The sequence below is a fragment of the Octopus bimaculoides genome, chromosome 11 (genome assembly GCF_001194135.2).
Source record: "Octopus bimaculoides isolate UCB-OBI-ISO-001 chromosome 11, ASM119413v2, whole genome shotgun sequence".
Taxonomy (NCBI): domain Eukaryota; kingdom Metazoa; phylum Mollusca; class Cephalopoda; order Octopoda; family Octopodidae; genus Octopus; species Octopus bimaculoides.
Window position 1 is genome coordinate 8,979,477 of NC_068991.1, and position 25,073 is coordinate 9,004,549.

Genomic DNA, 25,073 nt, shown 5'->3' on the forward strand with positions numbered 1-25,073 from the left:
GTACAACAGTAAACAACAACAAACTTAAACTATCAGAAATGAAAAAAAATAACAAGAAAGAAAAAAAAAATAAAGAAACCAACAAATTCTTGATAATTATTGATTAATATTTTTTTTCTCTCCTTTTTTCCTCCTCCTTCCATCTCCAAGAGGAAATTAATATTTTGGTGTAACTTTACATGTAATTTTACCAGATATAATTTGCAATTCATTAATGTTATATCAGTATAACAACAACAACAACAACAACAGGAACAGCAAAATTAACAGGGAAATAAAAAAAACAAAAAATCGTAGATAGCACCGCCACCACCACCACCACTTATTATAGTATTACAGCTCGTTGATTTTCATTTGAATAAGAACCCAAGATAGTTATGTAGAGAGTGCATAACATCTTGTTCTCATAATATATATATAATAGATATGCCTTAATTATTAACAACTGAGGCTGCTAGGGAGCTCGTTACCATCATCTGAAGTAACTTCGTTTCTGATTAATTCTGTTCAGATCCAATATAGATTATTTGATTTTGTAGTTAGTTTCCTGATGATTCATCTAAACTCAACTCCACACATCTCATCAGTGTGTTTTAAAGCGATAGCCAAAGATGGCCTTCAGCTTTTACTGGAATTTATTCATCTTCATCTTATGTTGAGGTCAACATTGTTTTTGCTGTTGCCCTTTCATTGAACTTTCAATATTACTGAAACAGTTCGTTAAGCTTTTGGAACTCGAATTATCCGTCATAGAATAGATTTTAAGCCACTGAAGGAAATCTCATCCTTGTAGCTAATACAGGAAATCATCATTATTATTATTATTATTATTATTATTATTATTATTATTATTGCCAAGGCTGCGAGCTGGCAGAATCGTTAGCACGCTGAATGAAATGCTTAGTGATATTTCGCCCATTCCTATGTTCTGAGTTCAAATTCTGCTGAGGTCAACTTCACTTTTCATCCTTTCGGGGTCAATAAATTAAGTACCAGTGAAAATACTGGGGTCGATGTGATCAACTAGTCCCCTCCCCTGCTCCAAAATTGAGGGCTTGTGCCTCCAGTAGAAAGGATTTTTATTATTATTACTGTTTATAACAGTAGTGGTGAACCATTTTTTGCCTAAGGGCTCCTTTGATTACTATTTCATTCAGGTGGACCCCTATAGCCATTCATTGGCTGTAAGAAACTAGCTTCCCAACCACATGGTTCTGGGTCCAGACACACTGTGTATCACCTTGGGCAAGTGTCTTCTCATATAGCTTCTGGCCAACCAAAGCCTTGTGAGTGGATTTGGTAGACAGAACCTGAAAGAAGTTTGTTGTGTGTGTGTGTGTGTCTTTGTGTCTTTTTTTGTCCTTCCATACTGATTGAAAATCAGTGTTGGTGTGTTTATGTTCCCATAACCAAGCAGTACAGCAAAAGAGATCAACAGACTAAGTACTAGGTTTAACAAAAAATAAGTACTGGGGTCGATTTGTTTGACTATAAATTGGATGAGAAAATTTACACTCATATAGGTGCCAGTGCGGTTGTGTAGTAGAAAGTTTGCTTCCCAGTCACATGGTTCTGGGTTCAGTCCCACTGTGTGTCATCTTGAACAAGTCTTTTTTGCTGTAACCCCATTCTGATCAGAGCCTTGTGAGTGGATTTGATAGAAACTGAAAAAGAAACCAGTGTGGGTGTGTGTGTTACTGTCTCCTGGTCTTGACATCGTGTGATGATTGTAAACGAGTTTCACCATCATACAAGTGGTGTCATTTGTTTCTAATATTCCATGAGAACATATCTGATTATGGGGAAATATCACCTTCCCTGGCAACAGGAAGGGCATCTGGCTGTAGAAAATCTGCCTCAACAAATTCCATTCTACCCACGCAAGCATGGAAAAGTGGATGATGATGTTTTTCAACCACAACATGACCATAACATTAGCAACACCATTAAAAGATTGTTTGCTCAGCAAGTCAACGGATGTAGATGTCCTTTTCATGTGAGAGTAAAGCAGAATCTATTAAAGAATAATGAGTGACATCATATGCTCTGGGAGGTTAAACAGCACCCAATAAAGGACCCCTACTCAAATCAAAAAATGCTTGGAAAAGGTATGGTCTTCTGTGGAGTATGTAATGAAAGAAGACTGCCCTGGATGATGGTGATGTCTGCAGTAGAGAACAATAGACCCTAATAGTGACCACAAATATAGAATATCCAAGGAATTTGTGATGACTACTTTATATGAGTCAGGTGATGCTGTATATGAGATGACAAGGGATTAACCCTTTGGCATTCAAATTATTCTATCAAAAGTAGTGCTTATTTTGTTACATTGTTTTGAATTAATCATGGATTATCTTGTAGCTTTGAGAGTTTGATGAAGTAATTGTTAATTTTTAAAATGATAATGTAGGGTTGCTGTGAGGTGGCCAGATTCGGCCAGTTTGAACATGAAACAGGTAGAATATTTTGGCCAGACATGGCCAGTTTAACTACTAAAGGGTTAAAGTGTTCCAGGTGCTACCATCTTATTTTGTTTTTCTGCAGTAGCATAGCTGAGTTTGAAAAGAAATGTGGCCTCATGATTAGACAACTGAGCTCATATTCATAAGGTTGTAGGTTCGATTCTTTGTCCAGGACACAGGTTTTGTCCTTGAGCAAAGCACTTTAGTTCACACTGTTTCAGACCACTCAGTTGGCAAAAGTAAATATTAAGACCAGTAGAGTACTCGTCAACGTCTAATTAGCAAGGCAGTGTTAATGAGTTAGTATGAGCAAAATCCTTCAGGCATGAAGAAGAATGCATCCATCCAGCAATAGGCTGCCATATCTTATATTTACCATTTGCATTTTTTATTCCCTAGGTATACACTTTCTAGTGTATTTTTTCTTATTTAAGACATTAGGAGGTGATTTAAAGATTTCAGTTACTATTTCTAGCAGGCCATCAGGTTGCATGGAGGTTTGCTCATTGGCTTGTGTAATGTGGTGATGTCATTGATTGGAGAAAAATGTATGATATTGTAGGATGATTAAAAACAGAAGACCTGAAGTAGGTAGAAAGATTGTATATGCATCAGAAGTGTAATGCTGTGTGATAGTGATTACAGAGGACCTGAAATACTGATCAAAGGTGAGACACTATTGTATGACAATTAAAACAGCAAGCTTGCAGTGATTAGAGGGTGTATGTGTGTGTGTGTGTTGGTGATGCTGTGCTGTATGACATCGATCGTAGAAGACCTGCAGTAATTAAAGAGACGATGATGTCATGTTGTATTAAGAGTTAAAACATAGGTGATAAAAACAGAGGATTGATAGCAGCAGAAGAGGGAAGGGTTGAGTACGGATCAATAAGTATGCAGTATTAACGTATTTGAGGAGAGGGTTGGGTCAAATGGTGTGAGAAGAAAGCAACTGGACATTAAAGGTATTGGAAGATTGATTCAGCAGAGACGAACAGATGCTGGTGTCGTCGTGTTATGTTTTTGAGTGCTGCATAGAGGCTAAAAGGGGGTGTGATTGATGGAAGTAGATAGGTCGGGGCCTGAAAGTGTTAGGCTGGTGTGTGGAAATGACACAGGACTGAGAGGCATGGAAAGTTGCTGTATTGCAGATTGCAGACCTACCCAACCCTATTGCAAGCTACAGATATACAGGGTAATTCAAAATGAATGGTACACCCCCCCCCCAGTATTTTTGCAATATGTTCATTACAACAGTCGCATGTATTTTTCCATTTTGTACTATTCGTTTTTAAATACCCTGTATTAAATGCTTGATAAGGTAGGAGTGGGGTGAATGGAAAATATGTATGTACATCCTTCTATTCATTCATTCATGCATATTTACATATACATGCATGCACACACACATGCACACTATACATACGTGCTTACATATTATATTTATATATATATATATATTATGTATGTATATATAAATATATATATTAGATGGATTTATTTAGCCAATGTAGCAGACCAGATGATGAGTTGGCTGTCACTTTTGTTATCGTGACCAAACATTAACTGACCATTAGTTCAACCGACCATCACTGCCACCACTGTCACAAACATCTTCTTCCTCTTCCTCCTCCTCCTCCTCCTCCTCATCATCATCATCATCCTCTTCATCTATAGTTGAAGTTTGTTGAATTTATTTTTATCTCGCACATGTTTATTGATTTGTCTATTTTTACTTGCTTGCTATATCAGCCGTTTCTTTTCAGTTGCGTTATTCTGGTCGAGAAAGTGTCTGTTAATTTCTAGTTTTCTTCTTTCTTTTCTTTCCCTTTTCCTTTCCTTTCCTTTTTGTCTATACATTTCAGACCATGGGGAAACGTTGCCATGGTGATTCTTATTTAATCAGACTAAGCTTACTTGATTTATAAGTACATCCTCCCTTCAATCATTGTAGTATTTTGGTAGCATTCATGTCTCCTTCTTACAGCCGTTGTTTACATCCCTTTTGTTGATTACGTCTGTTTGTCTTCAGCGCTGTCCGCCCACGATTTGTGTGTCTGAGGGGGAGGGGAGCTTTGATGAGCATGGTGGAAGGGATTGGAGTAAGCAGGATTTTAGAATGTATGATCCAACTGAGAGAGAAGACAGAAAAATTGCTAAAGCATTTCAAAGACTATAATAAATGTAAAGATGCTGGAGATGTTGTTTAACCCTAGGTTGGCCCTGATCAAGCAAGCCTATGATCAAAGACATTCCACCAAGACATTCCAAAGACATTCCACCAGACAGTGTAATTTCAGCTCAGATTTACAACCTCAAAAAAACCAAAGTGGTGTTAAATTCTTGCATTTTTAAGGTGCAGTAACTTTTCTTTTACCAAAAACAGAAACTTATAATATTTAATCTTTTATATTTCACTTGCTTCAGTCATTGGATAGCGGCCATGCTGGGGCACTGCCTTGAAGGGTTTTAATTGGACAAATCAATCCTAGTAATTGTTTTTAAAGTCTGGTACTTATTCAATTGCTCTTTTTTGCTAAGCTGCCAAGTTATTGGGATGTAAACAAACCATCTTAAGTTGTCAAGCAGTGTGCACACGCATGTGTGTGTGTGTGTGGTTGTTTTCAGATATAATGCACTGCAGAGCAGAAGGATTCAAACTCCGTGATTTGTAATTTGCAGTTAAACTTTTTAGCTATTGCTATCTCATGTGTGTGTGTATGTATGTTGTATGTGTGTGTGTGATGGAGCCAGTGGGGGCTCTACAGGCACATAGGCATACACATATACCACTTGCACATGCACACACATGTGTGTATACACCCCCTCCCACACACACACACACCTGCATACACACATGATAGGTTTCCACACAGTTTCCGTCTATTAGATTCACTCACAAGGCAATGATTAACTTCAGGCTTTAGTAGAAGACGGCCAAGGTGCTGCACCATGGGACTGAACCCAAAACCACATGGTTGCAAAGTGAGCTTCCTAACTACACAGCCATGCTTGTAGATATTTTTTCATTAATTTCTTACCCAGAAAGTTATCCTCATACCTGTTCTGATTACTTGAAGCAAGGGATTTTGCTGAAGGCAGCCAAAAGCCATACTCTGGTGTTAAACAAGGTGATGGCTTAAATCTATGGTGCATGCAACCATACCAGTGTCTTTGGCATGTTCTTGGATATCAGTTTCTTGTATAGAGCACACAGCCTCAAAGAGGTGTGTGTGTGTGTGTGTGTGTGTGTGTGTCTTTGTGCCTGTGTTTGTCCTCCACCACTGCTTGACAACTGGTGTTGGTGTGTTTCCATCCCTGCAACATAGCGACTAGGGTTGATTCATTCAACTAAAATTCTTCAAGGTGGTGGCCACAGTCTAATGACTGAAACAAGTTTTAGATAAAAACATAAAAATCCTTGTAACTTAAAACAGTTTTGCAAAAGAGTCTGATAGAATGAATTCCAGATCACAAAATCTTAAGTGCTGAAGTCAATTTATCTAACGAGACCTCCTTCATTAACTGTGATACTTGTGATTCTAAAAAAATTTTACTGCAAGTTTTAGATGGAGCAAGACAGTTATCCGATCTTTTGGATCCTGTCAAAACATCAAACCCATGCCAGTATGGAAAGCAGATGATGACGGTGGCAATGGTGATGACAAAACTGTGGTAGTAGTGGGAGGAGCATTTGCTTTCGGACACAATGCACTGCAGAACAGAAGGATTCAGACTGCCTGACCCTGTAATTTGCAGTTTAACTTTTTAGCTATCATTATCTGATCTGGTTATATTCTGTTGTTGTATCACGTGTTGTTGAAATGTGCTATCCACATTCAGTGGTTGCGGTATCTTATGACCATCTCTTTGAAGAACAAAGAATATTTACAGTTAACCTCACTGATTCATTCTCTCTCTCTCTCTCTCTCTAATACGGAATGTAGTTCTTTGTTTCGAGACGGTGATGCATTGTGTAGTTATTCCGACTCTTAGGTCTTGCTATAAAACCTGCTGACCTTCCCGCCTTAATATTCAAAGTGGTTTCCATTAAAGCAAAACAGCAGAATCCGGGGAAACTAGTGATGGTCCACATCGGTAAATAATAAGTACAAAAAGTTCACAAAGTGGAATAAATTCACTCCCATTGAGTTTATCTAATTGTGAATTGAAGCAAATACATGTTGCTGTTTTTCTTTCCTTCTATGAAAGCCCACTAATGGAGCAAGTCTGCCTGCAGATGCAGTGGTATATGTTTTATGCCTGATACGGTCGGTTGGTTACATATCTGTACAATTGACTTATTTATTAAGATTGTTTCCCAATAAAAGCTATTTTCCTCTGATGCTGAAGTAGACTAGTAAAGATATTGATGTACATTTTTATTTTATTTTTCCCAGTGTTTGTTCAACTGTATTAGAAACTGATTCACTTAGATCTCTGTTGATAATTCATACGAAACTGATTTACTTTTGTTGTTTCATTTTCCTGAATAAGTTGTTGATGATGATGATGATTATGTTGTTTACCTCTGCAACATGGTTCGACTATTGATCTAGCTTACCTTTGATCCAAGGTGTGTGCCAGAGTGGTGACCATCCTGTCTTTTTGTCCATCTAGGACAACATTATCCAATCCTTTACCTTTTTAATTGTTTCAGTCTCTGAACTGCAATCATGCTGGAACACAGCACCACTTTGAAGGGTTTAGTCGAACCCCAGGACTTTTTTTTTTTTTTTACATTTGGTACTTATTCTGTTAAATCTCTTTTGCTGAACTGCTAAGCTACAGGGATATACACAAACCAACTGGTTGTCAAGCAGTGGGACAAACTCTCTCTCTCTCTCTCTCACACACACACACACACTCAACAGGCTTCTACACAGTTTCCATCTACCAAATTCACTCACAAGGCATTAGTTGACCTGGGCGAGCTGGTAGAAACGTTAGCAGGCCGGGCGAAATGCTCAGCAGTATTTCGTCTCCCCGCTACGTTCTGAGTTCAAATTCTGCCGAGGTCGACTTTGCCTTTCATCCTTTCGGGGTCGATTAAATAAGTACCAGTTACGCACTGGGGTCGATATAATCGATTTAATCCGTTTGTCTCTCCTTGTTTGTCCCCTCTGTGTGTAGCCCCTTGTGGGTAGTAAAGAAATAACACCAGAAGACACTTGCCTAAGATGTCATGCAGTGGACTTGAACCTGAAACCTCAGGCTTCTTAACCACACTGTTATGCCTGCACCAATCTGTACTCTCCCTTCAACCAAGGAGACTAATTGTGGTTGTGGTGTTGATTGCTATGGTATTGGCTGCAGTGGTGGTATCTCTAGTACTGGTTATAGTGGTGTTGGCTACAGTACTGGTTTTAACTGGCTTTGATGAAGGCAGCAAGCTGGCCGAAACGTTAGCACGCCGGGCAAAATGCTTCGTGGTATTTTGTCTGCCGCTACGTTCTGAGTTCAAATTCCGCCGAGGTTGACTTTGACTTTCATCCTTTCGGGGTCGATGAATTAAGTACCAGTTACTCACTGGGGTCGAGGTAATCGACTTAATCCGTTTGTCTGAACTTGTTTGTCCCCTCTATGTTTAGCCCCTTGTGGGCAATAAAGAAATAAGTACTGGCTTTAACAGTGGTGACTACATTCCTGGCTGTTGTAGTGTTGATTACACTAATGGCTATTGTAGTGGTTACAGTATAAGTTATTGTGGTGGTGGTTATAACACTGGTTGTAGGTGTTGTGGCGATTGTAGTACAGGCTGTCGTAGTGGTGGTAGCTGTAGGACTGACTGCTGTAGTGGTAGTGGTTACTACAATACTGGCTACAGTATGGATATTGTAGTGGTGGTAGTGGCTACAGTATGAACTGTTGTGGTGGTGGTGGTGGTTACAGTATTTGATGTTGGAGTGGTAGTGGTTACTACAATATCGGTTATAGTACAGACTAGCGATGGTGGTGGCTATAGCACCGGATGTCATCGTATTAATGAGTACAGCACTTTATTATTATTAGTAGTTGTAGTAATAGTGTTGGTAGTAGTGGTTGTGGTCACAGTGTTGTTGAATGCCCTACACTGCTGTAAAAATTATGTTGTCCACACAAGTAAATAAAGTTGGGGTGGTCGGTCCTGTGCTCATGACTAGATATCACTAATCAATATAATCAATAAACTATTTGATTTGCTGCAATAAGGAGGAGCCAAATGTCCGAGTCAGCATATTTCTGCTGACAGCCAGGCCAAAACGTTAGAGTCTGCCTGTCCTGCAAAATAGAATTAGTTTAGTTGCGAAGAAATGGAAATCCATTTGATGTGTTTACTAATTTATCAATGTAATAATAAAAGATCCTGCTTCCCATACATGCATTCATGTGTATGCACATACATATATACATGCATACATATGTACATATATATGTGTATACATACATGTGCACATGTGTATATGGCTTTGTTACGATGGTATATAAATAAAAACAACCGAGTTATTGGTGTGAGCCAAGATGTAATGTTGACTATGTAATTCACTTGTGATGGATTCTTCATTAGTTTTTCAGGTGAGCTTTCAGTTGTCCAATTAACTGAAGCACCTACTTATTTGATTAACGTATAAGTGGCTGAGTTCTCCACAGATGTGTACTCTTAACATAATTCTCCAGCCAAATCAATGTGGCAAGGCTGGGCCTTTGAATTACAAATATGATCCAATCTATCTGACAAGCCTCCAACTTATTTTCAGACTCCAAATCAAGGCAGTGGATTGGTGGGACTCTTAAAGCATCAACCAAATTGATGTGAGGGATCTCTTCAAGGTTTTTGCATTCTGCTGTACATCTTTTATCTTTTATCTATCACTGGTTTTGTTCATTGGACCACAGCCATGCTGGGGTACCACCTTGAAGGGTTTAGTTGAACAAATTGACCCAGTAATTAATTTTTTTTTAAGGCTCAGTGCTTATTGTATTGGTCTCTTTTGCTGAACTGCTAAGTTACAGGTATGTAAACAAATTAACACTGTTTATTAAGTGGGACAAACACAGACATAAATATATATATATATATATATATATATACATATATCATCATCATCATCATCATCATCATCGTTTAACGTCCGCCTTCCATGCTAGCATGGGTTGGACGATTTGACTGAGGACTGGTGAAACCGGATGGCAACACCAGGCTCACACACACACACACACACACACACACACACACATTGGTTTCTTTTAGTTTCTATTTACCAAATCCTCTCACAAGGCCAGCCCAAGTCTATTGTCGAAGACACTTGTCCAAGGTGCCATGCAGTGGGACTGAATGCCAAACCATGTGGTTGGGAAGCAAACTTCTTACCACAACCGTGCACATGTATGTAAGCATAAGCATGGTTTGGTGATTAAGAAGTTTACTTTGCAACCACGAGGACCTAGGTTCAAACTCACTACATGAATCTTTGAGCATTTGTCTTCTATCATAATCTCGGGTTGAATAAAATTTGGTAGTCTGAAAGTGTGAGTAAGCCAGTCAGATAAATTGTATTTGTAATTCAAAAGCTCAGTCTGTGACAACACCTCTGTGAAGTTGTATTGGCCTTAAAACGGTTGGCCTTTCCTTTGTGCCACATCGATGACCAAGAGAGGGGAGATTCACATGCATGTGAAACTGCTACTAAATCTTGCACCAAAACGCCCCTTAGTCCAGCCGTGCACATATAACAGAGGCCCCTCCGGTACTGAGCTGAAAGTAAAAACAAAATTCTCTCGTGGATATATAGAAGGTAATTGAAAGGGATAGTAAATAGTAAGTTGTTTTCCCTGTGGCTATTTTTAGATCAAGAAAAATTGAAACAAACTTCTTTCTTGGAGCACCCAAAACCCTAATCTAACATGGTAGGTGGGTGTGGGGGAAGAGAGGGCGATTACTTCTGCTGAGTTTTAAATAGAATCTTCTAATTAATGAGGTCGTAAGAGGTCAGCAAAGGGTTCAATATTTTGGTGGTAGTTTGAAGAGATGAATCATATTGCAATAACTGGTTTATTATACTGTTTTATGTCAAACTGCCATAACTTTTCATTCAGTTTCACACTTGTTTGTATCTGTGTATGTGCTGGGTGGGGGTGGGAAGGAGGAGTTTCTCATTAATCTTTTAGCTTTTATAACTTCTCCTACTCTCCCACCTTCACTTTTTTTTTTTTTTTTTTTTTTTTTTTTTTTTTTTAAAACTCCACCTCCTTCTCACACTCTCTGTTCCTTTGGTCAAACAATGTCGTCGCAGTTAGAAGAGAGTTGAAAAGCGGAAAAAAAAGGAAGTAAATAAGAAGAAATTACGATTACTTAATAGCAGCCCTAAATTGCAAATTTGGAACAATTCCAAGCATTATTGCGAAACTGCTGCCATAAATTGGCAGCTCTGTTGTCACTGGAAATATGTTCCACTTCCAGTTTTTACACATAGATTTAGCAATATTGTGTGTGTGTGTGTGTGTGTGTGTGTGTGTGTGATGTACCTCAGGTTATCATTGCTGTCTTTTTTATCTTTTGCTTGTTTCACTCATTGGACTGCAGCCATACTGGAGCACTGCCTTGAAGAGTTGTTTTAAATAAATCAATCCCAGTCCTGTTTTTTTTGTTAAATTTTTTTTTCTCTAAATTTAGTACTTACACTTCTGGTCTCTTTCACTGAACTGCTATGTTATGGGATGTTAACAAACCAACACCAGTTATCAAGTGGTGAGAACGCACACACGATGAGGTTCAACCCTATACTTCAAATTGTTTGGAAGCATTTTTTTCCTTCTGCCCTTTTCTCAAGGGCTTAGTTTGTGGTACTACTGATCCCTATAACTCTGTTTTATTGTTCTATTCTTTAGGGTTCAATCTATGGCACAACCAGTCTCTGAAACTATCGACTTCCCTAATGAAGAGGAGAAAATCCTTCAACTATGGGAAGAGATCGATGCATTTCAAACATCCATGAAACTCAGCGAGGGGCGACCAAGGTAAGGAAATGTTTAAGGGTTTTGTGTTGTCTTTTTAATGTGTTCACAGGTTTTAACTGTGGTTTCAATGAAGAACATGTGGATGAGAAATTATTCTAAACAAACTAGCAATATTTGTTGTCATTAAACTGTTCAAACATTGCACAGTTACATGTGTACATATATGCATGGATACATATATACATCCAGCCATCTATGCATTCATCCACCCATCCCCACCTCCCTCCATCCACCTCTCCCTCCACCCCTCCTTCCCCATTCCACCCACCCATCCATTCATTCATTTGTTACACACTCTATAAGAATTTTAAAACTTCAAGCGACATGAAGTAAATTTTTTTTTGATGATGGAACTGAAAATAGATAAAGCTATAAATAGTAATGTAGAATATTGAGTTAAAAACTCTTTGGATGAAAAAAAAAAAAAAGTTGAAGGCTGGAGATTGTGGGAAGCTTTTGACTTTCGTTTAATCTAATATTCTATCCACTGGTGGCAAGCTGGCAGAGTCGTTATTGTGCCAAACAAATTGCTCAGCAACTGAACTTTGAGTTCAAATTACGTTGAAGTTGACTTTGCCCTTCATCCTTTCAGTATCAATAACATAAGTACCACTTGAGCTCTGGGGTTGATCCTTCCCTGAAACTGCTGGCCTTGTGCCAAACTTTGAAATCATTTATCTACTTTGAGTTCCACCATTAAAAATAATTTATTTAACACACACACACATCTGTGTGTTTGTGTCTGTATACATATACATCCATGCATATAAACATACACACACACTCATTCAGACATGAACACACATTTGTCTTGCAAATGCAGTATTCCTGACAGATTATTTTTGTATTGCAGATATAGTTTCTACGATGGACCCCCGTTTGCTACTGGCCTGCCTCATTATGGACATATTTTAGCTGGAACCATCAAAGACATTGTCACCAGGTATGCCAGTTTGAAAGGGTACTACGTGGAGCGGCGCTTTGGTTGGGATTGCCATGGACTGCCTATTGTAAGTAAATCAATTAAAGCGTAGCAGATAGTATGTGGGTGTAGTTGTTTAACCCCAAACCAGCCTTGATAGAGCAGATTTATGATTAAGGATGTTTTAGCTGAAAGTGCACTACCTTTTTGTATATCGAAGATTACATTGTCCAATACATTTTCCTCCTTTTTCTCAATATGATTGTGTGAGATAGAGCGGCAAACTGGCAGAATTCTTAACCCATTACCTCCCATAATTCTATCAACTGGAATTTTTTTATGAAACTTTGATTTCTAGCATAAAACAGCCTTAGAAACATGCTGGAATGATCAAAATAACATTTTAAATAGAAATAAGCAAGATATTGGGTGAAAAATTAGCAAACCTCATTTGAATATCAGAGAAATATACCTAGTAGATATAGCAAAAAGGTTAGATATGTGTAAATATTGACAGATAATTACGAAATTTGTAATTTTTAAGTGATCTCATATGAGATCACTGGTTGGTAATGGGTTAAGTGTGTCAGACAAAATGCATGGCAGCCTTTCTTCTGGTTCTTTATATTCTGAATTTAAATTCCACTGAAGTTGTCTTTGTCTTTGATCCTTTCATGGTTGATAAATAAGTAGCAGTTCAGTATTTGGGTTGATGTAATCGACTCTCCTGCTTCTCCAAAATTTTAGGTCTTGTGCCTATAGTAGAACAAATATTATAGTGTGGAATTTTCTAGGGAAATTTGGCTGCTATTCTAGCAAGTTCAAGTGACTGTATAATAGTTTCCTCATTGAGTCATGAATATTTTCTTTTTCCCCTCTTTCACTTCCTATGCGAGGTTCTATTTTAATGTGTTTGGAGTAATGTGTTCTGTAGCTCCAAGTCAACCCTGATCTAGCAGTTCTGTGGTACACAGGTGATTACCTGTTGTATGTAACTCCTAATCAAAACTGAAATGCCTTCAGTCCTGTAAAATATATAAATTATTATCATCATCATTCCACCAAGGTTGACTTTGCCTTTCATCCTTTTGGGGTCGATAAAATAAGTACTAGTTGAGTACTGGGGTCGCTGTAATTGACTCCTCTGAAATTACTGGCGTTCTGCCAAAATTTGATATTGTTTTTGTTGTTGTTATTATTATTTACTTACTTACTTACTTACCAGGAATTTGAGATTGACAAAATCTTAAATATCAAAGGTCCAGAAGATGTAGAAAAGATAGGAATTGCTGCTTACAACCAAGAATGCCGCAAGATTGTGATGAGATATTCAAAAGAATGGAAGGTTCGTTTCTTTTTACCACTTTTTTTTGCCAATTTTCAATTTATTAGAATTTTAATTTCAAATTCAATTTTTGAAAAAAAAAAAAAAAATGTGATTATGTTTTTTGTCCATATATGCATAAATGAGAAATTTGCTGTCATTATTTAGCTCTAACTTGGCTATCCTCAAGGTGGTCCAACCATGCCATTTAGTATATCCAGAATGTCAATGTTCAATTTGACCTTTTTTTTTTTTTTAAACATTGGTAGGGTGTGATCCAAGGGAGATTTGACTTTTGTCTCTTGCCGGTTGAGTGACTCTATCATTGATTCAAAATGAGATTTTATGTGTAAAGAGGTTCAATCTTCTGGATTAGTGACTTAAGTTGACTAATAACTTCAAAAATCACTACTGACTCCCTCAACTACCAAATTTCAAGTTGGACTCCTAGATATATATCTGCACCCAACTGCTATAATTTCTAACAGACGAATGGCAAGCAAATGTAATAGATTGCCTTGCTAGAAATAACAATCAAATTTCCGTCAAAGTGCAGCCTGTCATCCCGAAAATAGCTGGACACATTGGATAGTGTAGTCTTAGATATATTCCTTATCATTGTATTTTTGTTTTTCCATCTTGGCATTGCTGAAATCCTTTGTTGTTTTCTTATATAGCAATGGAGATAACCAACCAATATTGTCATTGTTTGTGTAATGCTTACCTGGCATGATTTTACAACTAGAAATCCTTCCTATCATAAACCACTTTACAGTGTGTACTAGATAACATTATATCATGCCATTGGCACTAGTGTTTGTGACAGAGCAAAAAAATCCTCAATACAATTTTCATTCAAGGTTAGATGAGTTTTCTGCAGTAAGATCGTGATCTTTCACTGTCCCTATCAATGTACTTGTCAATAGAGAGTACAAGTGACAATCCAGTACACTTCTGCTACAAAATGTAGTTATATAGGTGTTTCAGTTGTCTACAGTGTTTCTCAATGGTCACTGTGTTGCAACAATGTTCTTAGAACACTGTGCAACTGTGTCCTGCTAAACCCTGAGTTGTCAAAATGAAAAGAGAGGCTGATACTATTTCATCACATTTTATTGCCATTTTGTCAAAATGGACCAGAAAATAATGAATAATGTCCATTTGAGTTGATAAAATAATTACTAGTACGATTCAGCTCTAATACCAGCTCCTACAAAAATTGATCCGGTGACTGTTTAAAGTAACAAAATTTGTAATTAATCAATTATCATGTTTTTTTTGTTGTTCTTCTTTCAGTGCATCGTAACAAGGCTGGGTCGTTGGATAGATTTTGACAATGATTACAAAACTATGTACCCGTCTTTCATGGAATCAGTCTGGTACATTTTCCGCCAGCTTTTTGTCAAAGGATTGGTTTACAAAGGTTACAAGGTAATTGAATATATGTTCTCTTCTGCTAAGTTAGGAAACTATCATTTTCAAAGCTTATTTTATCTGTAATCAAAGAAGATCCTTTTTGGTATTGCTGTAGTTAATCAGTGATCTGAGAGCAACTGACAGGTTCCAGAACCTTAGATAGGCTACACTTCAGTTCCTGTGATGCAGTGGTTGACTGTGTAAGGGTGCAGTATTACAGTAGAGTATCATTTCATCATCATCATCATCATCATAATCCTCATTTTAACATCTACTTTTCCATGGGTCAGACAGAATTTACTGAAGAGGATTTATTTTATGGCTGAATGCTATAAAACACACACACACACTCTCTCTCTCTCTCTCTTCTCTCTCACACACACACACATTGACTATACACAAGCATAGAGCAAATACATCATGTACTTAGACTTACCAATATTTCTATATTTCAGGTGATGCCATTCTCTACAGCATGCAACACTCCTCTGTCGAACTTTGAAGTGGGTCAGAATTATAAAGAAGTCAACGATCCTGCTAGTAAATATTAAACATTTTCATTTTTTCAGTCTGTTGCAGAGAGATAAGGTTTAGACATCATATATATATTGTCGTGATTGTAACTTTCTATAAACATGTGTAGCTACATGTGACATTTTATTAATTGTAAATCCAAAAAAATAACAACAAAACTACAAAGGATTCCGCGGTACACGTGTTTCATGCTCTACATGTGTATAATATAATATAATATAATATAACATAATATAATATGTGTATAATCTACAATGTAAAGCTATCCTCAACCGCAAAATTAGTTTTGTTGTTATTTTTTTTGATTTACAATTTATTCTTTCACCGCAACCACTAGCTGGAATACACAGGTGCTTACAATTGTCAAGTATTACCTCTAAATTTCAATTTACCTATGTGACATTTTATTAGGTAACTGCATTGGCTTCAATAACCATCTTTCTCTCTTCACAAAATCCTTGGGTCATAAAACACTATCCTGGTTCATAGTTGGGTAAGTGTATAGATTCTCTCTACTCCTCCAATTGTTATTATTCAGCTCCATTATTCTATTATGTTATTGGTTTCAGCTAGGGGCTGTAGCCATGCTCGGGTGTTTGCATTAGTGTTAATGCTTGTTTATTTTAGACTCACTTTTCTGTCCTGTTTCTGGAATCGGTTCTAGTGAAGTTGTGAATTGAACAGAGCTGTCTTTCGTGTTTCTTGCTGTGGTGCGGGTTCATCTGGTACCCCAGATAGGATAATAAATTGTTTTGGTACCTGTGTGTGTGCATGTGTATTTATATGTAGACATATGTGCGCACGCACACGCACACACGCACACACACACACACACACACACACACTCACGTTATAGACAGAGAAAGATGTAACTAGAATTAAGGACTAAAGATTCTGAAATTTCTTTGTAAACTGTTCTTTATTAAATACTACAGAACAAATAGTTTGTTGATCTTAAATTTATTTCCCTGTCTTACCAAAATGTCTCACTTTGTGTTTTCTTCTCTTCTTACAGTTATTGTGAGTTTTCCTATACTGGATGACCCAGAAGTATCCCTTGTCGCCTGGACTACCACACCCTGGACTCTTCCCAGCAACTTGTCAGTTTGTGTCAATGCTGATCTTGATTACATCAAACTCTTAGGTGTGTGGCTCAGAAATTCTGGTTTTTCTATAGTATCAAGTTATGTTGTTTACATTCTCTATTCAAATGCTGCCATAATTTGGACTTAACCTCTCATTCTCCCAGGTGTCAGCAAAATTAGTATCGGTTAAGTATTCAGCGGGCAGAATCATTAGCATGCTGGACAAAATGCTTAGCAGCATTTTGTCTGTCCTTACATTCTGAGTTCAAATTCTGCCGATGTCAGCTTTGCCTTTCATTCTTTTGGGGTTAATAGATTAAGTACCAGTGAAATACTGGGGTCGATGTAATCAACTATTCCCCCCCCCCCCAAATTTCAGGCCTTGTGCCTATAGTAGAAAGGATTATTATTATTATTATTATTTTGTTGGTTTTATTTTTGTTCCTAATGAATTGTTTCCTAACCATCACTCCCATGTGTTTTTGTTCTCCAGATAAAAGCAACAACAAAATTTTCATCTTGATGGAAGCACGGCTGTGTTCTCTCTATAGAAGTGAAGAAGAATACACCATTCTTGAAAAGTAATTCAACTCTCTCACAGTGTCTTTGGCTCCCACTTAGACTATTTCTACCTTTCTCACCATCTCTCACTCCCTCTCTCTGTTTAACCTCTTATCTTTCTCTCTCTCTCTCTGTATGACTGACACTGTTGATTTGACTAGCTGTGGTTTTACTGGCACAGCTATGGCTGTGTAGTTAAGAAGTTTGCTTCCCAAGCACATGGTTTGGGTTCAGTCCTACTGCATGATACTTTAAGCATCTTCTTCTATAACCTTAGGCCAGCCAAAGCCTTTCAAGTGAATCAGGTAATGGGAAACTGAAAGATGCCTGTCATATATTTATATCAAAAGGATGTTATAAAACTATTCCGCACATACAATAACTGCCATACCAACAATCCAACACACCCCCATCATCAGCTGCTACACAGATATCATTATGGTTTCAACACCTGGGCAATAACCATTCAATCTGGCGGTGTCAACAGCTGTAAAAGAAGTGTTGTTTGGGAACAAACACATACCAAAAAAAAAAAAAAAGAAGAAACAACTTTCAAACACATTTACCCTATGTACAACAGTATTCAATCTAAATATAGGCCGGATTAAAAGCTTTAAAATTAAACTATAACAAGAAACACATAAATCTATGTACATTTGTATCGGTATTGATATTAAACCTACAGTAACTAAATTAAATACAAAAATAAGAGGAAAGGACCAGCAAAAGTGGACTCCTATATGCTAGAAAGAGATGCCGAATCATCTAACCATGAAAAATATGTTCTCTATTTCTAGCATATAGGAGTCCACTTTTGCTGGTCATTCCTCTTATTTTTGTATGTAATATAATTTTAATCTTCAAATTTTTTTAATATGCTAGACCACTGGTTTTAATTGATTAATATCAATTTCTACCCTTATTAATAAATTGTAACTAAATTAAATGTATATAAGTATATATATGTGTGTGAATGTATGTTTGTGTCTCCTTGTCTTGGCGTTATGTGATAGTTGTAGATGAGTGTCACTGTTGTCCAAGCAGTGTCATTCATTTCCAATATTTTGGTTAAAATTGTGTGGCTGTAGGGAAGTATTACCTCACTTGGGAACTGAAGGTTAACAACAAGAAGGGCATCTTACCAGAGAAAATCTACCTCAACAAATTCTGTCTGACCCATGCAAATAAAGTGGAGGCACATGGCTTAGTTTGTTAGAGTGTTGGATTTGTGATCATAAGATTGTGGTTTCAGTTCCTGGACGGGGCGATGCATTGTGTTTTTGAGCAAAACACTTCAATTCAAATTGCTCCAGTTCACTCAGGTGGTAGACATGAGTAATCCTGTGACAGACCAGCATCCAGTCCGGAGAGGAATGCATACACCAGCGAAACCAGGAATCCAGCCTCCTGATGGAGTGATGTGGATTTGCCAGCCATGCAAGCATGGAAAAGTGGTTGTTAGAATCCTGGTGGTGATGGTGACCTTTCTTTTCCTGTTGTAGAAAGGATATGAAATCCCAGTTGTCCTACATTAACCACATAGCCTGGCATTCATTCACTCAACTATTTCTCCAACTAAATATTTCACGATGTTTTAAGTCCAAGTTTGTATGTCCATTAGAATTAGTCTCACTAACCTCATTAATCATCTATTTGATTAATTTACAAGTTTATTATTATCTATCTTTCTAGGTTCAAGGGTAAAACACTGGAAGGAAAGAAATACAAACCATTGTTTACTTATTTTGAATATGTAAGTTGAGCTTGTTTGTTGTTTTGTTGTTGTTGTTGTTGTTGTAGTGAAGGCACGTGGTTTAGTAGTTAAGGTTTTTGGCTTGTGATCGTAAGGTCACGAGTTCAATTCCTGGCTGCATATTGTGTCCTTGAGCAAGACATTTTATTTCATGTTGCTCCGGTCTCCTCAGCTGGTAAAAATGAGTTGTACCTGTAATTCAAAGGGCCAGCATGCTGAATCTCCCTGGGAACTACCTTAACCCTTTAGCATTTAAACCAGAATATAGGGCCCAAATATTCTACCGATTTCATGTTCAAACTCACCAGATCCAGCCTCTTACACCTGCCCTACAATGTTATTCTAAAAATAAACAATCACTTCATCAAAATCTGAAAGCTCCGAGATAATGCATGATCACTTCAAAACAGTATGAATAAATAAGCATTGCATTTGACAATAATCTGAATGCTAAAGCATTGAGAGTACATTTGTCTGTGGAATGCTCAGCCACTTGTACATTAATTTTATGAGCAGGCTGTTCTATTGATCAGATCAACTAGGACACTTGTTGCCATAACCGACAAAGAGCTAGGCCTGTTCTTGATGTAAATTGTCCCAGCTGTGGTTGATGATTGCATCAGCCGTGATTCGAAGCTGTCTCAGCATCACTTACTTCATGACTGTCACACCTGTATCCTCATTCTATCATTAAAAATTCTCAGATGTTTATTGATTTTCAATGAATTCTGAATTAACTTTGTTCCACTTTACACGTAAACTTCTGTCACTGCATCATGCATGTGTGTGTGTGTGTGTGTGTGTATGAATGTATGTACACACACACACACTTGTCATTGTTTTTTACATATATCTAACATATAACTTACATGCACACACACACACACACACACACACACACACACACACACAATCTATACACTCTCAAACACATGCACAGCCCCTCACCCACAAACAGAAACACATACACACTCCTGTCATAACCAACCACTTGTTGTTTTACCATCATATGAGTTTAAGCTTTTCCCTTGACAGGTGAATAGGCTAACGAGATATAATTTACAAAATATAATTAATTGCAAAATTTTTCTCCAGTTACCAGTCATTTAATACTCAGATTTTATCTTTTGCTTGTTTCAGTCATTGGATGGTGGGCATGCTGGGACACTCCCTTGAGGGGATTTGGTTAAATAAGTATGGTGAGGTTGATCCTATCAACCCCCGTACATATTTTTAAATGTGGTACTTATTCTATTGGTCTCTTTTGCCAAACTGCTAAGTGCCCCTCACCATTGCCTGACAACTACAGTTGTGAAGCATTGGTGAGAGACAATCACAAAGACATCCAACATACACATATACAATGGGCTTCCACACTGGTTCCATGTACCAAATTCACTCACAATTCAAAACTTATGAAAACAAGACATTTGTACTCAGAGCCAGAGTCGGTTTCAGCCGGGTTGGTAACGAAAGGGTTAATGAGAAGCTATGATAGATACTACTTATGCTCTGAGTGTTTAGTTCAATTGACTTATAACCCTCCCCTCTTTGCAATAAATCTGTTGTTTTAAATTCAATATGAAAAATTGTTATTGTTGTTTTCTTGTCATTTGTTATTTTTTTCTTCTTTTAGATGAGAGAAAAAACCGGCTGCTTCCAGGTGTTGTGTGATGGTTACGTCTCTGCCGAGAGTGGTACTGGAGTTGTACAGCAAGCTCCCTATTTTGGAGAGGTGAGTTCTCTCTCTCCTCCCCTCCTTATCTCCCTCCTCTGTCATTCACACACACACACACACACACATACACTGTTTAAACCTCTTTAGTTCTGCACAGTACTAGTCAAATGGTTGTGTGGTTAAAATGTTAGCTTTGCATTCAAGTTTGATTTCATTGCATAACACCTCAAGTGACTGTCTCAAGTGAGTATCTCAATCCTCAAGCTGACCCAAGCCTTGAGAATGAAACTGGATAAGCAGATAGACCATCAGAAAAAAATATTTTTGCTGTTCCATCTTTATTTATATATATGTGAAGATGTATATTACTATATTTGAGAGCATAAAAGACACATGAACATATTAGATGCACCCTAATTTCATCAGTACATATTCAAGAAAAAAGGTTTTACTGTGTTACGTTAAAGTAAGTAATATAGGCCCAACTTCACTTGTAGGACCTGGGATGATTTTGTTTGTTTGTTTTTTTTTTTAGACATGTTTTTGCAAAAACTACATCTTAGATACCATCAAATATAGTAATTTTTGAGTATAAAACTTACGTACCTCTGTTGGATATCTGTCATGGTATAATTCCTGTAGTTAGAATGTTATATTGCTTTGCCGGGCGAAATACTTAGTGGTATTTCGTCTGCTGCTACTTTCTGAGTTCAAATTCCGCCGAGGTTGACTTTGCCCTTCATCCTTTCGGGGTCGATTAAATAAGTATCAGTTACACACTGGGGTCGATATAATCGACTTAATCCGTTTGTCTGTTCTTGTTTGTCCTCTCTGTGTGTAGCCCGTTATGGGCAGTAACGAAATAAGAATGTTATGTTGCTTTTGTTTATAATTTGAAAGAGATTTTGCTGTTAATTATTTCACTCATGTTGAGCTACTACATAGGAGCTCCTTTTATGGCTTGTTCTTCCTCATTTGTGTTATAACACAGAAACAAATAATGATATCGTGCTCAGAAAATTATTCTATTTATGAACGACAAATATTGCAATAATTCAAAAATGAAATGTGAAATGGTAGACAGTAATCTCAGTTGTCCATGGTGTAAATGAACAAGACAAGCGTCATGTGATAAAAAAGAATAAATCCATGAAAAGAGACAATTTATAAAATGTCACCTGAGAGAGTCAATAAAAGATGCCTCCTGATTGGATAAATAAAAGATGCCTCCTGATTGGATAAATAACTACAATGTTGGAGTAGGAAAATGTCACATGACAGAATCATGCTCTCTGATTGGATGAACAAAAATTGACAATTAATAAACAATATGTTGTTGGGGCAACTGGAGTAGTTTTCAATTTGTTCAAATGTTGAGAAAAAAATTAATTTAGGGACCATTTTTTATCTTCAAGTTTACATCTGTTGTGTCCAGTCTTAAACATTTTGGTAATGTATGTGTTGTTATTCTTTACTCCTCTCCTCTTCACAGGATGATTACCGAGTGTGTTCCAGTTATGGGCTCATCACAAAAGACATGCCAAGCATCTGTCCAGTGGATGCTTGTGGACAATTCACCAGTGAAGTGACAGACTACAAAGGAATCTATATCAAGGTAGGTGTTGGTTTCATTGATAAGTTAGTCCAAAGAGAAAGCAACAGAGCCCATGTCCTTCACTGTAAACCCTCCAAGACTTGTGAGATTAACATAGAGTTTGAACTGAACAACTGAAAGTAAATGTCTGGATGGAAATAGGAAGTGTCTTTATTGTTACACTCTTAAGGATATTGGTTTCATTTTATTTACCTTCACTTCACATCTCCATTTCTCCCACCCACTAGGATGCTGATAAAGACATTGTCAAATACCTGAAGAGCCAAGGTCGTTTGGTACACCAAGGAACTGTCACTCACAACTACCCCTTCTGCTGGAGGTAAGACTTGACATTTCCTTGAAGATCTTTGCTTTTGTTGTTGGTGTTGTTTAGCTCCAGATCATCTCTTTGTATAGCTAGGACTGCATTGTCCAAAGTGTTCTTTTTGAAGTTAGTAGAGTGCATTTGAGGGAAGCTTGGCTGCTATTTCTAGCAAATCAAGTGTCCACATAGAGCTCCCTCATTCACTCTTCATTGCATTCTCTTGGGGTTAAGTTCAGATCTTAATAGTGAAACTAACATTGAGGATGGTATTAGAATAGATAAATGTGGTCTAATTGTAGGTAGGACTTCTGTGGAGAGTTACAAATATGGTAATCATAGACGAGAAAATTATCAGACTGGGTCTTGGTAAAACTTTCCATCTTCTCAACTTTCAGATGAAAGCCTGATAAAAGTGACCAGTTGTTTCCTAATACTCTAAATCTCTCTCTTTTTTTCCACTGTCTCTCTTTCTCATCCCTCAATATTCAGGTCTGATACACCATTAATCTACAAAGCAGTGCCAAGTATATTTATCAGAGTAGCAGAACACGCTGAGAATCTGTTGAAATGCAACCAAGAAACCTACTGGTATGTATGAAGTTTTGTCCAATTTATCAACCATTACATGTTTCTATTAAAGCACAGCAGCGTTAAGACACTTAACTGTTAACTTCATGGTCGGGACAGCACCTTACCATTTCTCCTTTTTCATCTTCAGTTAACCTTTCTAATATCACCCCCACCTTAGACTGCCCTTAGTCCTGTGATACAAACTTCCTGTTTTAAAGGGATCTAAATAAAAAATTTCCATCAAAACTTCATGTTAATTTATGTTCTACACACCTGCTTAAATAATAACAAAGTTAATTTAGTAACTTCTTCGTTACTTCCATAATTAATTGAAGCAAAACTGTATTTCGGTAGAAATGTTGTAACAAAAGTGCTAAAGTGTTATAAACTGAATAATTATATTTGTCAGTTTTCACAGGCATTGAACTTGGCCAGATCTTCTAGAAACTTATGGATTACCTGTTGTAAATGTAAACTGGCTATAATTTCTAACAGGGCAAGCTACCTTGTGGAAACTCTCCCATTGTTAATTAACATTACATCAACCCTGGTTGAGTAAACTTATCATCAAATGTATTTCAGCCTTGACTATCTCATCTATTATTCAATATACTCCAAACTAAGTCCATTTAAAAAAAAATAAAATGCAGTTGCACATGGTTTGAGAGGGATTTAACTGTTATTTTTAACAAATTGAATGACTATGTAGAAGGTGTGTTGTTGACTCCATAGTTTCATGAATTACTGTGAACTCCAGATAACTCTTTGAATTAACCTGTGATTAAAGACATTAACCATGGCCATCCCCTATGTTTTTAAAAGTGTATTGGACTACATTTCATAATGTATTATTTCCTAATTTAAGATGGTAGGCTTTGTGGTTCAAGAACAATTTGGCTGCTATTTCTAGACAATTGTGCAACCATATAGAGGCTTTCTTGTTTGTTCATGGGCTCAAGTGGTGTGAGGTAACATGAGTTCCGAAGTTTCAAGCAGGTACTTTCTTTTCCAAAAGAATCCTTTGCTGGCTTCACTTTCGAATTAAAACAATTTTATTTGTTGGTGATGCATACTATCATTTGTTGAGGTTTTTTTTTTTTCAGATTTTAACACATTTTACTTTATTAATCATTAAATTCATAACACACACACACACACACACACATGCATTCATGCACATTAACATACATACATGCATGTATATTAACACATATTAATGTGCATGCATTTGTGTGCCTGCACACAACCACACACATATATGCGTGCACACACACACACACACACACACACACACTACATTTACCCTTCTAGAAGTCTCTCATTTCTTTTTCTCAATAGGGTTCCAGATTTTGTGAAAGAGAAACGGTTTGCCAACTGGTTGAAAGATGCAAGAGACTGGGCAGTATCAAGGAACAGATACTGGGGGACCCCAATACCCCTCTGGGTCAGTGATGATGGTGAAGAGGTATTTATTATGAATATATGTCCTTTTACTCTTTTATTCTTTTACTGGTTTCAGTCAATGAACTGGCACCATATTTCTACGAACAGCCAACCACTACTATGGTAATTTTCGTTTTTTGTAGGTTGTCTGTATTGGTAGCCGAAAAGAATTAGAAGAGCTCACTGGAACAGTCGTCTCTGACATCCACAGAGACAGGTAGGTGCTGACGGTTTTGTTAGTCAGATGGGGAACTTGTATGTGTTTGTGTGTATTCATGTGTGTGTGTGCTTTGGTGCATATTTGTTAGTCGGATGGGGAACTTGTATGTGTTTGTGTGTATTCATGTGTGTGTGTGCTTTGGTGCATATTTGTTAGTCGGATGGGGAACTTGTATGTGTTTGTGTG

At 37.3% G+C, this 25,073-nt stretch overlaps 2 protein-coding genes across 2 annotated transcripts in view; one reads left to right on the forward strand and one right to left on the reverse strand.

Moving 5' to 3' along the window:
• The window catches only part of LOC106880006 (uncharacterized), a 46,718-nt gene extending 24,679 nt beyond the window's left edge, over positions 1-22,039 (reverse strand). Inside the window, exon 1 of the mRNA XM_052971487.1 lies at positions 21,342-22,039. The gene's annotated coding sequence lies outside the window, so the exon portion shown is untranslated. The remainder of the gene's footprint in view (positions 1-21,341) is intronic.
• Positions 1-25,073, forward strand: part of LOC106880005 (isoleucine--tRNA ligase, cytoplasmic) — a 55,463-nt gene that overhangs the window by 12,131 nt on the left and 18,259 nt on the right. The window contains exons 2-15 of the mRNA XM_014929791.2: positions 11,334-11,462; positions 12,316-12,472; positions 13,610-13,729; positions 15,005-15,139; positions 15,580-15,664; positions 16,674-16,802; positions 17,237-17,324; positions 18,997-19,057; positions 20,694-20,792; positions 22,228-22,350; positions 22,578-22,669; positions 23,144-23,242; positions 24,563-24,689; positions 24,811-24,884. Of these exons, the coding sequence (XP_014785277.1) occupies positions 11,344-11,462; positions 12,316-12,472; positions 13,610-13,729; positions 15,005-15,139; positions 15,580-15,664; positions 16,674-16,802; positions 17,237-17,324; positions 18,997-19,057; positions 20,694-20,792; positions 22,228-22,350; positions 22,578-22,669; positions 23,144-23,242; positions 24,563-24,689; positions 24,811-24,884 (1,508 nt within the window). The 5' untranslated portion in view covers positions 11,334-11,343. The remainder of the gene's footprint in view (positions 1-11,333; positions 11,463-12,315; positions 12,473-13,609; positions 13,730-15,004; positions 15,140-15,579; positions 15,665-16,673; positions 16,803-17,236; positions 17,325-18,996; positions 19,058-20,693; positions 20,793-22,227; positions 22,351-22,577; positions 22,670-23,143; positions 23,243-24,562; positions 24,690-24,810; positions 24,885-25,073) is intronic.